Consider the following 13,591-nt stretch of genomic DNA (forward strand, 5'->3'; position numbering starts at 1 on the left):
TTTTGTTTTATTTCTTTACTTTTTTGTTTGTTCTTTTGGGAGGGGGGAGGTAATTAGGTTTATTTATTGAACCCAGGACCTCATGCATGCTAAAAGCACACACTACCACTGAGCTGTACCCTCCCCCCACATTCACTGTGTTTTGAAGCCATCACCACTATCCATTTCCAGAAATTTTTCATCATCTCAAAGTCTGTACTCATTAAACTCCCCGTTCTGCCCTTCCCCCTAGCTTCTGGTAACCTCTGTTCTATTCTCCGTCTGTGTGAATTTAACTGCTCTAGGTACCCCATATAAGTAGAATCACACAGTATTTGTCATTTTGTTGTTTACCACTTGATTTTTTTTAAAAAAGTGAGTTGCAGTAGTTATAGTTGAACGTATATTCACTTATTTTTAATAATGTCTTCATAGTGCTTTATAGGTATTTTATATTTAAGTATAAGGAAGAATGATATGACCATCATTTATTGTTTAGTGCATGTTTGAGTATTTGGGGAATCTGACATGAATTATGTACTTTCATACTCTTATTTTTTTCTTTCATACTCTGTTAATATTGGCTCTGCTAACTTGTCTCGATCATTTCCGGTGGTCGTAAAACTTGAGAGAATTTGTAGCTCTTCAGAAGTCACAGATCTCTATTACCTGATAGCCCTGATCTCTTAGAGGTTTCTAAAATCAAAAGTCTACGATTAAAAGTACTTTTTTTCTCTTGAAAATTCTAGTGGTCACAAATTCTAGAATTTATCATTCAGTTCAGCCTTGAAAAATTAGAAATAATTACATACAACAAAGCAGATTCTTGATTATCCTTTTATGTCAGTATTTAAAAATAGAGACAATATAAAAGTGGATTTGATACCCTCGGAAGATATTAGAAAATGGAGACAATGGTAAGTATATAATGGCTTTAAAAAATTAAAGACAAGTTTGGAAAAAATAAAAATTGGGTATGAGAACATCTCAGATATATCAATATGTAGAAAATGTCATTATGTTTAAGATACTCTAAATGCTTGTGTCTAAAATTTATTTTCTTTCATGGTATAAACCTCATGTAGTAGTGGTCATTGGACCAAATTTTTGCCGTTCTTGTCTTTTCAAATTTAGTTCCAAAAGCTCAAGTCAACATGCTAACTTAACCCTCTGCCTTCTTGTGGGTGCATCTGTGTATTTGCCTCAATGCTGCCATCTAGTGGTTATTGTGGAGATCTCAAAAGTGGTGTTTAAGGCAGCCTAGGGCAACCCATGACACCAGGTAGAATCTAAGTGCCTCCTGCCACAAATCTCCGCCTACTTTTGGAATATTGAATGGCATTGGGTAGCTATGGCAGAAATCTTAGTTACTGAGGCCATAAAATTACTTGGTGAGATTACTTGGAAACAGTAGAGCATTTTTATATTACTAAGATAATCATTGAGCTGTGCACAGCTTTATCCAATTTGTAACCAACTCTTTGTTTTTGCTAAGATTCTATTTTTATTTTTATTTCTAGCTTTTCAAGGCAACTTAATTAATGTATTGAATAACACTTATTAAATGCATTTTGTATGTTAGGCACTGTTCTTAGTACTAGTGATACAGTTCTGAACAAACAAATTAGAACCTTCATGGAGTTTATATCTGTGGGTGACAGATAATAAGATACACATACACAGACAATATATTAATTAGTGGAAAGAGTTAAGGAGAAAAAAATTAAGCAAGGAAGGAAAGATGTGAATTACTGCGACTGGTGAGTTGTTCTGAATTGTTAGACGGCGTGGTCAAAGAAAGCCTTCCCCAGGAGGTGACTTTTGTATAGAGATCTGAAGGGTCTGGGTAAGAGCATTCCCGATGGAAAGAAAGCAAGCAAAGGCCCCGTGTCTGGAACGTCTGACTTGTGAAGAAAGAGCGAGCGAGGAAGCTGGCATCGCACACGAGGCAGGGAGCTTTAGGAGAGGAGGTCAGAGGTCATCATGGGTATATGTGTCAGGGCGCAGGTCCCACAGGCCTTTACTGGTTCACTTGGAGTTAACCTGAAATGGAAGCCGTTGGGCTGGATAGAGGGTTTGGGGCACCAAGTGACATGCTCTGATTTACCTTTTAACTGGTTCACTCTGGCTGCTGTGTTAAATGGTGTGTAAAGTCATTTGCTACAAACGTTTTTCTTGTTTTATTAGCTGTAGAAGCTGGTTTACTTTATATAGATGTGAGAATGGTCATACATAAGGACTAGGTTTGGACAGTTCTGAGAACAGTAATTATAAGTGAGGCATACTGTGTCTATCTACACAGATTTTTAAAAGATTTTATTCATGGATTATCAGTTCGTATTTTATCTTTGTGATACAGGATAATTGAAAACAGCTGGTAGAGTTTTACTTGGAAAATGTTATGAATATCACAACCCCAGTACATTTCAGGTTCAAATCTTACAGTGAACCCAATTTAGTGTTAGTCTTTCTCACTGTTTTTTGTTTTTTGTCTTTTGTTGTTTTTTTAATTGTAGAGGGCTTTCTCTTAGTAAGGTCGCCAGCTATTTCTCAGTTGTGAAATCCAGTAGTTATTTTGTCTTCCCAACATTGATTGTTGATTGCTCTCTGCTTCTTGAAATTCTTGTATCATCCCTTCTCTCGGTTCTGTTCTCTCTTGGTCCTTTGTGGTCTGCTTTTCCTCTGATGCATCTAGATGTTGCCACTCCTCCATTCAGACTTCATCACGTTCTCCACCCCTCTCCCTTACCTGCTGCCCCTTCTCCCCACCCCGCCTCGCTCCACCTTCTCACTGGGCATTGTCACTTACCACCTGTACACGCATGTCTTTTACATCTCTAACCTGTTCTCTCTTCTGAGTTCAAACCCCAATGTCTAAGTCACCGCTGGTCTCTTTCAGAATGTTCCAAAAGTACCATACCCCATAGATGTTCATTTCTTTAAATTTAACTTTCTAATTAAAACATGCATGCAGAAAACTGCACTTAAAGTGCATTTTAAGCATTCTCCTTAGTTAATTCTTATTTAACATCCATGAAACCACCATCCAAGTCAAGAAAAATAGTATTTCTTGTACCTCCAAAGTCCCTTTCCAACTCATCACCTCTTCCTTTCTCCCTAAAAGTAACCACTATTCTGACTTAGAACAGTTTAGAACTGTTTTGAACTTTATATAAATAAAATGATACAGTATGTATTCTTCTGGGTCTGTTCTTTCATTCAGTATTGTTTGTGATACTCACCATTGTTGCTGACTGTCACTGTTTATTCTCATTACTGGTCAGTCTTCTGTATGGCTGTAGCACACTTTATTTGTGCAGTCATTCATTGCCAGTTATTTAGGTAGTTTTGGTTTGAGTAAATTTTGTTATTAGGAATAATTCTTCTCTGAGCACTTTTGTGTGTGCTTTATTGTGTATTGTGTGTATGTGCTTCATTTGGGTATATAGCCGAGAGTGGAAGTGCTGGGTCATTTGGTGTCCCTGTGTTTAATTTTAGTGGTTTTCAGAGTAGTTTTGTTGATTTGTATTCCTGGCAGCAGTGTGAGAGACTGACTCTTGTTCTACTTTTTAAGTGACACTTAATATTGCCAGTCTTCCTAATTTTAGTCATTCCTGAAGATCTGATTCCTTGATGGCTAATGAGATTGAGCATCTTTTCCTATGTTTATTGGCCACTTACATATTTAATACATGTATTTTCTGTTGTGAAGTATGTGTTGAAGTCTTTTGCATCTTTTTCTATTGAGTTATCTGTTTTTTCTTTATTGACACGTAAGAGCTCTTCGTATATACTGGATATGAACCATTTGTTAGTAAAATGTGTGTTAGTATCGTCTGTTCCGTGGCTTGCCTCTTCACTTCTTGAATGGTGTCTTTCTGGGCTTCCATCTTCCTTACTGTGTTCCCTACCCCAAATCAATTAGCCATCAGTTCTGGCCAGTTTTCTCTTAAATCTCTCTTACCTCTCGTCTCCATTCCTTTTGTCAGTGCCTTAGTGCAGGCCTGGGTTACAGACTGTAGCTCTTCCGATCCATTTTCAACTGCTTATGGAGTGACTTCTCTCAAACATAAATCTTGGCCATATTATTCTTCTGCTTAAAGCCTTCCACTGGTACTTAGAGGTTACAGCATAAAGCTCAAACCTCATGAGCGTGCTTCTGCTTTCTTTCTACACCTTCTTTAGAGTTTACGTCCAAGTTTCTTCTCCTAGATGAAGTCTTTCCTGACTTTACTCCCTGGTTGTTTTTCATATTCTCTTTTAAAGAAAGGATGTGGTTGTCTTTACCACAGCCACAGTTGTTAAGACAGTTTCCAGCTGTTCATCTCTCATTTAACCTCTTGGCTGAGCAGCACTGTTAGTTTGCTTGTGTTGGACATTTTCTGTATTGATGGACCATCCCAACTTTCTGATTAACCTATTTCCTTTTCAGGCTTTTCCCTCTGCCAGTCACTTGGATATTGGTTTTCTGACCTTAGCTCTCTTTCCACCTGGTCTCCATGGGAGAACTCATCACTCTGATGGCCTTAATGCCGTTTGGTACGTACAGTCAGCCCTTGGTATCTGTGGGTTCTGAAGTATCTGCCAGATTCAACCAACTGATTTGGATCCAAGGTTGGTTGAATCCAAGGATGTGGAATCCACGGATATGGAGGGCTAACTGTCTGTGACTTTTAGATTTTTATTTCCAGATCAACCTTTCTCTTGAACTCCAGATCCCTGTATCATGTCCATGGGCATTGCTATGCTTAGCCATTTTAAGCTCAGTAAGTCTCAAACTAAACCCATACCTTCCTCCTCCCAAACCTGATTCCATATGATTCTATATTTTCTTTGAACATCTCCATCAGGTGGGCGTGCCTGTCAAATAACTCCAGTTCAAGCCTTTCCCTGATACCACCTTCCCCTGCTTGATCACTTCTCCTTTGTTTCCCATTGTAATGCTTCTGTCTGTCATGGTACCTACAGACATTTCATCTGTTCTCCTCTGTAGAATGAAGGCGTCTTGAGGGCTTTGCATCTCTGTCCTGCACAGTACTTAGCATAAATAGTTGAGGCTTGACCGAGAGTGCCTCTAGCTAAACACATCTGAAGTCAGACTCCTAATTTTCTCCTGTAAAATGACTTACCTTTCACAGTTGATGGTTTCACCATCTTTTCGGTTAATCAGTCATGTTTAATTCATTTCCCTTTCTGTCAGTTGCACAAGTAGTTGGTTTCTAAGTCTGTAGCTGTTTTTTCTCTTCCATTCCCTTCGCTTAGGTTCAAGTTCTTACCTTGTCTTCACCAGACGGTTGCAGTCACTGTTGAAATGTTTACCTATCTTTAGGTTTTTCCCAGTTTGTTTTTGTTATTCCTGCTGGAATTATTTTTCCCAAATACAGTCGATCATCTCTTGGTTCATAACTCTCTGTTCTTTACTGCAGGATAAAGTCCAGCTTCTTTACAAGACATTCATTGGCAATCTTAAGGCCCTGGTCTAGTCCCCCTCCCCGCCCACCCTCACCCCTGCTTATTGCAGAAACCATATCCTTTACCCCTTAGCGGACTGCAAACCCAAGTTCATCTTGTTTATGCTACCTGCACTGCCTTTCTCTGCATCCTTCGAGGATGAGGGCGCAGTGCTGTAGAGGAACACGGAGACCTACGTTTATACCTGCTCTTAACAGTACTATCTGTTGTCCTTGGACAAGCTTCTTAAGATCCCATAACCCATATGTGTTAAGTACTGGCACGTGATACAGATTGTCTTCTTCGTTAACCCTTCTCCTCCAAACCACAATTGGAATTTATCGTTTCCGTCTGTACAGAGCTCTTACCGTTTGTCTCTTATAGCACCCCATGCCTCTGGCCCTTCATTGTGCTTATTATATATTGTACATCTTGCCACTTCTCTCCTATGTCACACACCTTTGAAGGGTTGATGCTGTGATTTCTTGTACTTAATTCAGTTGAGTTTTTCAGTCGTAGGTGGTGGATTTGCTTTGTTTAATCCATACTGTGTCATTCAGTTTCTAAGTGACCAACATAATTGGGGTGTGATTTTTTGGGAACCAAAGTTGTCACAACAAGGACCATTTCTAAGGTCCCAGCCAGAGCAGGCTTCATAAAAACTCACCTACTTAGTTGGAAATTTAGGGCAGTGATACAGTTGTCTTAAAGTTATATGTAACTCTCAAAGGAATTTAAGACTGTAATTTTAATGTCTTTATATTAATACTGAACAAACAAAAGTACCAGTACCTGAGTGAATTGTGTTTTTCTTTATAGCCGGTTGCTGAACCAATCCCCATCTGTAGTTTCTGTCTTGGTACAAAAGAACAAAACCGAGAAAAGAAGCCGGAGGAACTCATCTCCTGTGCGGACTGTGGCAACAGTGGTATGTGACCCTCTGTGTCCCTTCCGACCGCTGCTGTCAGGAAGGAGTATGCTTGTCTGAGTTCGTGTCCTTGATCCTTGAGAAAGTAAGATTTTAATTTGCCTCTGTTTTGGGTGACCGAGATGAGCCTCTAGATGAGGGAGGGGTTTAAGTGTGTGGCTGAAATGTTTTATTCAGTTACCTTAAATCAGGCCTTCGTTTTTTGTGTTTTTCTTTCAATAAAAAGCTTTCCGTAGACTTTTTTTTTTTCTGTTGGTCTTTATATTTCACTCTCAAACATCTGTGCAAATCACAGCAATCAGTGTGAAGTTATTGCTGGTTTCTTTAATAATCACTACTTATCTTTCCTGATTTATGCCTCAAGGCTTCATGAATAGAACCAGGATGATAACAGATTTGTTTTCCTTGATAGAAACTTACATATGTCACATTGGGAAGTGAAGTGTTGACACTGCAATTTCGTGAGCTGTGTGAAATTCTGGGCTCTAAAAAAGATTCTGCAAAGAGCCTTCTAATTTGTCAGTTCCAGAGATATTCTTGGACTACATTTTAAGAACTTAAAAGGCTTTGCAGTATCTTTGCTCATTGGCTTAGTGTTCAGTGTTTTACACCAGTACCAATCAGGATTTAGTCCAGAAAGCAGAAAACATACTATATACTTAGAGAGAAAAGGAGTAATACTAGAATCAGGTTTTGGTGAGATTGTTGGAAGGGCTGAAGAGGCAAGCTGTGGGCAGGGCTCTGAGGACTGATTCCTGGGACAGGAGCTGGAAGCGGGAGGTTATGTGGAACCATGGAGTTCTGGGCTAGGCACTGAAGTGCTGCGTCTGGCCATCATCACAACTGCCTCTGGAAAGCCGTGAAGGTGACAAGTAGATCCTGGCCTTTTCATACCTTTATCATTAGAAAACAGTCAGCACCAGGAAGCAAAATGGTCTTGGCTTCACTTCTACCTTACAGTAATCACTCAGATATATCCAGTTGATAGAGTTCATGTCTGGAGCCTAACTGCAGGGGAGTCTAGGAAGTACAGTTCTTAGCTTTTCTGTTTTTGTGTATAGAAGGCATTAGGAGGTGGGAGGGGATCTTGAATGCTAAGTGACCATATCCAGCATAATACCACAAACCAAAATGAGTTCTGAATGGATTTCACATGTAAATAAAACAATGAAATCGTAGAAGATTAGACAAAAATAAAATGGCAAGTCATACAATGTAGTGATTTCCAAACTATTTTAGTAATGGAACCCTTAAGAAATCTTACGAGAACCCAACTGTATAAAACAGGTAAAAATGAATCTGCTCTAGGTAGTTGGAATGAAACGGGGGCAGGAGAACGGTTGTGTTACAGCCCTCCGCTTCCGGGATGCGTTGTGTTTGAGGTGGTCCGAGTTTCTGTAAGAGGAAAGAGCATACTTTGAAAACTGTTACTGTAGAGGGAACTTTTAAAGAATAGAGGAGGGGGTAGCTCCGTGGTAGAGCGCGTGCTTAGCATGCACAAGGTCCTGGGTTCCATCCCCAGTCCCTCCATAAACAAAATGTATAAATAAGCCTGATACCCCCCTGCAACCACCACCACCAAAAAAGAAAAAAAAAAAACTATAAAGAACTCGTAGAATAAATAACTATTAGTTATCTGTTGCCATAGAAGTTAATGACTACAAAACTTAGCAGCTAAAAGCAACAGCAGACATTTTAAATTTCTTGTCATTTCTGTGGGTCAGGAATTTAGGAGTGGCTTACCAGGGTGGTTTTGACCTAGGGTCTTTCATGAGGCTGCAGTCAGGATTTCAGGTCCTGTTCTTGTCATGTCTGAAGGCTTCCATGATGACTCACCTGTTGATAGGAAGCCTCGACTCTTTGCCCTGCGTACCTTTTTGTAGGGCTGCGTGAGTGTCCCCATGGGACAGCTGGATTCCCCCAAGCAAGTGTCCAAGAGAAGGAGTGGGGTGGAATCTGCAGTATCTTTTATACTCACCTGAGGAGTCACTGGCATTTCAGCAGTATCCTGCTAGTCACATAGATCAGCCTTGTTCAGTGTGGGAGGGTCACACAAGAGTGTGACGTGGTGTTCTTGCCAGGAGGCAGGAACCACTGGAGGACTGCTTAGAGCTTGGCTCTCACCAGAACCAGGGAGGAAAGTATGGTTGTAGCCAAGTGTATGAAGTTTGATATTTTCCAGACTGAGAACTAAAAAGCCCCAAATTTTAAAAAGCAAGAATTGTTTGAGGAAAACAATTGCATTAAATGTGGCAAAGGGCTGAAAGCTATAAAGTAAAAAGAGCATGTTTACACTTCTCAGCATAAAGTCCAAGGGGCAGAGTCTATGAACAGGCAGTTTGTATGAGAAAAAGTTGATAGTTGAGCGCATAAAATGGTGTTTTACCCAAGTAACAACAGGAATGCATATCACAGCAGCAGTGAAGTGTCACTTTATAGCTTTTACAAAACTTGAAAGATGAGAGAGCCCAAAGCTAGAACTGACCGAATTGCAGCGCAGTATTTATGCTTTGCTGGTGGCACTGGATATTATACCATAGGGTTTGGAGCATGTTTTAGCAAGGCATGCCTGCCTCTCAAGCTATAAAAATGTTTATTTCATTTCATTTACCAACTGCACTTTCAAGCATTTGTTCTAAGGAATTAAAAGGAAAGAATCTTTAAGCATGAAATAACTTACTGTAGTGTTCTAGTAACTCTACGAGCAGTAAATGTCTACAGAGGGCAGTGGTCAGGTAGGTCATGGTATGTCAACTCAGTGGGGTATAATCAGTTTAAGGAATGTAAATATAAGGTTTGCTTGAATAAAATAATGAAGAAAAGCAAAACAGAACTGTGTATACCCTATAATTAAAACCACTCAAGGGCTTTTAGCTAGTGTGAAAAGGAAAAGTAGTAGACGTGGAAGTGGCTGTTTAGAGGATGAGGTGATGGATGAGATTTTTACACCTTCCTCTTCCTTTTTCCTTTAATGTCAGTAACGTGTCTGTGGTGAACTTCTTACCATCTCCTAAAAGGGAAAATTATTTAGGAATAGAAAAGAGAGGAGAGAAGATAATTTAGCCAACCCTCTCTCTCACCAAAGACAAGTGAACATAACCAACCTTTAGAGGAAAGGGACAGATCTTTTCAGAGTTAAGGGCAAATTGGCGACACTGAATTTTTGAGAATCAAACTGATACTAACTCCTGGGAGAGGAAACATCTTTTTCTGTTCCTATTAATTCTGATCATAATAGCAGTATTGCTTGCGTTTTAGTTTTAGCTTGAGTGCCTTAAATCATGAGCACGCAGCTCACTTGAAATGATGGGATTTTTAGATATATTTTTAGTTATAAAAGTAACACGTTATTGTTTGAAAAATGAGAGCACAGAAGGGTATAAGGTAAAATGCAAAATCCTTTTCCTGAAAAATATTTATAGCTCCATATCCTAGGATGTTACAGTTGTAAGCAGTTTTTGTGTATTTGAAATGTGTATAGAAATGGCCCAGGCCTAATATGTATTCCTGTACCAATGAGCATGGGCACACAGCTTAGTGCTTCAATTAGTGCAGGTTCAATAAAAGTTCGGAGTTGCTGAGCTTTTAATAATTAAGTTGGGGATGTACCACATTCTGTTTAGCACTAGTAAAACTGAATTGGACCAAGTCATAATGGCACACGCACAGCAAGTTTCCGAGAGCATCTTGTTTTCCGTGATGTTTTGATTTAAGATAATTGCCTTTTTCTACATCAGTCCTCACTACAGTTACAAAGCGATTCTTGATTGTTTCACTTGTGAATTTCCCTCTCTTAATAGGTCATCCATCCTGTTTAAAGTTTTCCCCTGAACTCACGGTTAGAGTGAAGGCCTTACGGTGGCAGTGCATCGAGTGTAAGACGTGCAGCTCCTGTCGCGATCAGGGCAAAAATGCAGTGAGTGCCTTTGCCTTCCGGTGTGAATGTTGCGTTTGGAAGTGGCATGTACATCTGGCACTGTCCTCTAAGTATGGTTGGTTATTTTTCAGTCACGTTGTCTAGCAGAATTTAGAACAGTAGCTTCGAGTTACACATCATTAGTTTAGGATGCTTGCTCACGGGCACTTGGGTGATCTCTAGGTAGTTTCTAAAGTACCTTAATTATGTGTTTGCAGAGAGACCAGCTACTTTGAAGAAATACTTGTGAAGTTTGAGTGATATGGAATATTCATTTACGAGTGATCAGTTAGTATATTAACTACAGTCATCCTTTTTTCTTTTTTATTAAAACAGACTAAAGTTAGCTTCTATCTGGCTGCTAGATAAACTGTAGTTCTTTGTAAAGATGGATGGAACATAATTTTCTGCTAGCTCACACTGTCCATTTACCCATCTGATACAAATTAAGGAAACTTCTATCATCATGAGAAGTCATCTCCTTTACGAGGTGGTTTGACGAAGCCACGATCCTGGCGTGTTTTTGTTTCACAAGGTTACGCGGAACTGTCTTTCTCTCCTCTAGGATAACATGCTCTTTTGTGATTCCTGTGACCGAGGCTTTCACATGGAATGTTGTGATCCGCCACTCACCCGGATGCCAAAAGGTACATGCTTTCTGCAGTCAGGCTGGCAATATCAAGGGGCCAGTTAGTGAAAGCTGTTTTTAATCTACTTTGTTAAAATGAAAGGATGATTCGTTTTGTTTTGTTTTTTTATCTTTCTATTTGGGGTTGTGTAAGTGGAAAGAGAGCTGTCACCTTAAAGGCGGGGACAGTCTTTCTTAACATTCTTATGTGCTGTGGGTTTATTATTATTTTCCTCAGTCTTCAATATTTAAGCATCCAGGGAGGGTGAAGGGGTTCGTTTGTAAATATTTGCCGGTCCTGTAGCTAGACTACAAAATACTTGCTTTACGTGACATTTTGAAATATCTGTCTCTTAAAAGGGAGAAGTGAAATTGTATTAGGTCATGATGATTCTATCACTGCTCATCACTTTTGAGAGGCCTAAAGCTATTAGAATCTCTGGTTTATTCAAAAATCTTTAAAAAATTTTTATAAGATAATTTGCAAACAAATAAGTGCTGAGATCAGAAGAGTACAGATTAATAATGTTATTCTAGTCTTTTGACTCATGTTCTTTGAAAGCTGTTTAGTTGGATATAATTTCCTGTTGTGTAGACTTCCATCTTATCATATGCTTGTAGTTTCTTTAAAAAAAAAAATCAGGGAGTCTTCCCTGCTTTGTCTTATCATAAATTCCATTTTGAACTCTGATTTTGTGACTTATAGGTTTCTTAAGTAAAATAGTTACGGAGAAACTAGATAATGTCAATATCGGTTAGAAGAAAATGTCCCTGTTGATGGAAGGGGACTCAGCTGTGGTTCTAGCCACGTTTCTCCACTGTAGGATTTTACATGAGTCCCTCTGTGCCACTCTATTGACTGTTACCTTTTGAATAGTCTTACATTCAGATGTGTTGGAAGAATAAATACCCTTCTTTCCTACCTCTCCCATTTACTCGAAATCTGGGCAAAAGGCCTTCTGAGAATCCTTCAAGATAATAAAGATTTTCTTACGATATCATTCATTTGTACTTAATGCACATAAAAGAAGTTTTATGGCAGTTTAAAGCAGGAAACATTTTGTTTTGAAATAATTTCAGACTTATAGAAGAGTGGTAAAAATAGTAAGAGTTCTCATTGTGCTCTTTATTCAAGTTCCCCTAATGTTAACATCTTACACTTACTGAAACCAGGAATCTAACGTTGCTATGATACGATTAACTCATCTACAGACCTTATTTGAATTTCTGGTCCAGAATCCAATCCAGGATCTCATATTATGTTTAATTATCATATTTCCTTACTCTCTTCCAGTCTGTGTTAATTCCTCAGACTTTGTCTCTCCTGACCTTGAAACTTTTGAAGAATACTGGTCAAGTATTTTGTAGAAGATCCTTCAGTTTGGGTTGGTGTCTTGCTTTATCACAATTAGGCTGAGGCTGTGAAGTTTGACAAGGTGTGCCCTTCTCAGAGTCTTGCAGCAGGGGTGTACTATACTGTACATCTTATTACTAGTGATGTTAACTTGGGTCACTTGATACAGTGGAGAAACTTGACAGACACCTGAAAGTTACTCTCTTCCTGCTTTGCCCACTAGCTTTAGCATCCGTCATTAATTCTTGTTTGCACCAGTTTTTACTGTGCTGTTTGTTTGCATAATGGTGATTTTTCTGTTTCTGTCATTTCTTCTACATATACTAATTGGAATTCTGCTCTAAGACAGAGTGATCCCTTTCTCCCATTTATTTATTTGATCAATCATTTATATCGTTACGGGCTTGGCTGTATTTATTTTATTCTGTGGGTTATAACCCATTGCTGGGATGATTCTTTTTTTGCTTGGCTTGACCCAGGTTTGGCTATTGGAAGCTCCTTCAAGTTGACTCCAATGTCCTTGGACATGCCTTCATCATCTTTTGAGCCCTTCTTTATTTTCTGGCATGATGGGGTGTTCCAGGTTACCCTGTATCTTCCCAGTCCCCGTGCTGGGATCAGCCATTCTTTGGTGGGAACCTGGCTTCTTTTCTTGCAGAGGGGTAATCAGAGCCAGGATGTGGGTGCTGGGCATAAGGTGAGGGCCAGTGGACTTCAGCCATGTGTGGCCTTCAGGGTATTTATAGAATTTGGTGTGTTTATGTTTCTGTGTTAATTTTTTTAAGGGGCTTTTATCAGATTTTCAAATGATAGTTCTTGACCTGAAGGAGGTTAAAACTCCTGGCTCAGAGTATCTGAGCTCTTTCAGCGTGTTTATGTTCATCATGCTTTTGTGTGGAATTTTCTTTCTTTGTAGGCATGTGGATATGTCAAATATGTCGACCTAGGAAAAAAGGACGGAAACTTCTACAGAAGAAGGCGGCGCAGATAAAACGGCGCTATGCTAACCCAATAGGACGCCCCAAAAACAGGTTAAAGAAACAAAACACGGTGTAAGTTGTACTTGTGGCAAGGTGAGGGGGGAGGGGTATAGCGTCTTCGCTGTAGTGCAGGACCCGTTTGTTTGCTCTATGGAAGAAAATTCAGTTACTACAGCTGGCACTTGTATGTAATAATCACGGCTAACTCTTACTAAGCCCTTAATAAAGTGCCAAGGCACTCACTGTTGTATGTGCTTTACACATGTTAAGCACTCGCTTCTCCCAGCAGCCCCGTGAACTGGGTCCCGTTGTTGTTGCTCTCATTTCTCAAAGGAGGAGACGACAGCTTAGAGCA

At 39.5% G+C, this 13,591-nt stretch overlaps 1 protein-coding gene across 1 annotated transcript in view; it reads left to right on the plus strand.

Annotated features, from left to right (window-relative positions):
- The window catches only part of KAT6A (lysine acetyltransferase 6A), a 97,205-nt gene that overhangs the window by 43,200 nt on the left and 40,414 nt on the right, over positions 1-13,591 (plus strand). The window contains 4 exon segments of the mRNA XM_032468649.1: positions 6,250-6,358; positions 10,159-10,274; positions 10,840-10,921; positions 13,173-13,308. Coding sequence (XP_032324540.1) covers positions 6,250-6,358; positions 10,159-10,274; positions 10,840-10,921; positions 13,173-13,308 — 443 coding nt within the window.

This window comes from Camelus ferus, chromosome 26 (assembly GCF_009834535.1).
Source record: "Camelus ferus isolate YT-003-E chromosome 26, BCGSAC_Cfer_1.0, whole genome shotgun sequence".
Classification (NCBI taxonomy): Eukaryota; Metazoa; Chordata; class Mammalia; order Artiodactyla; family Camelidae; genus Camelus; species Camelus ferus.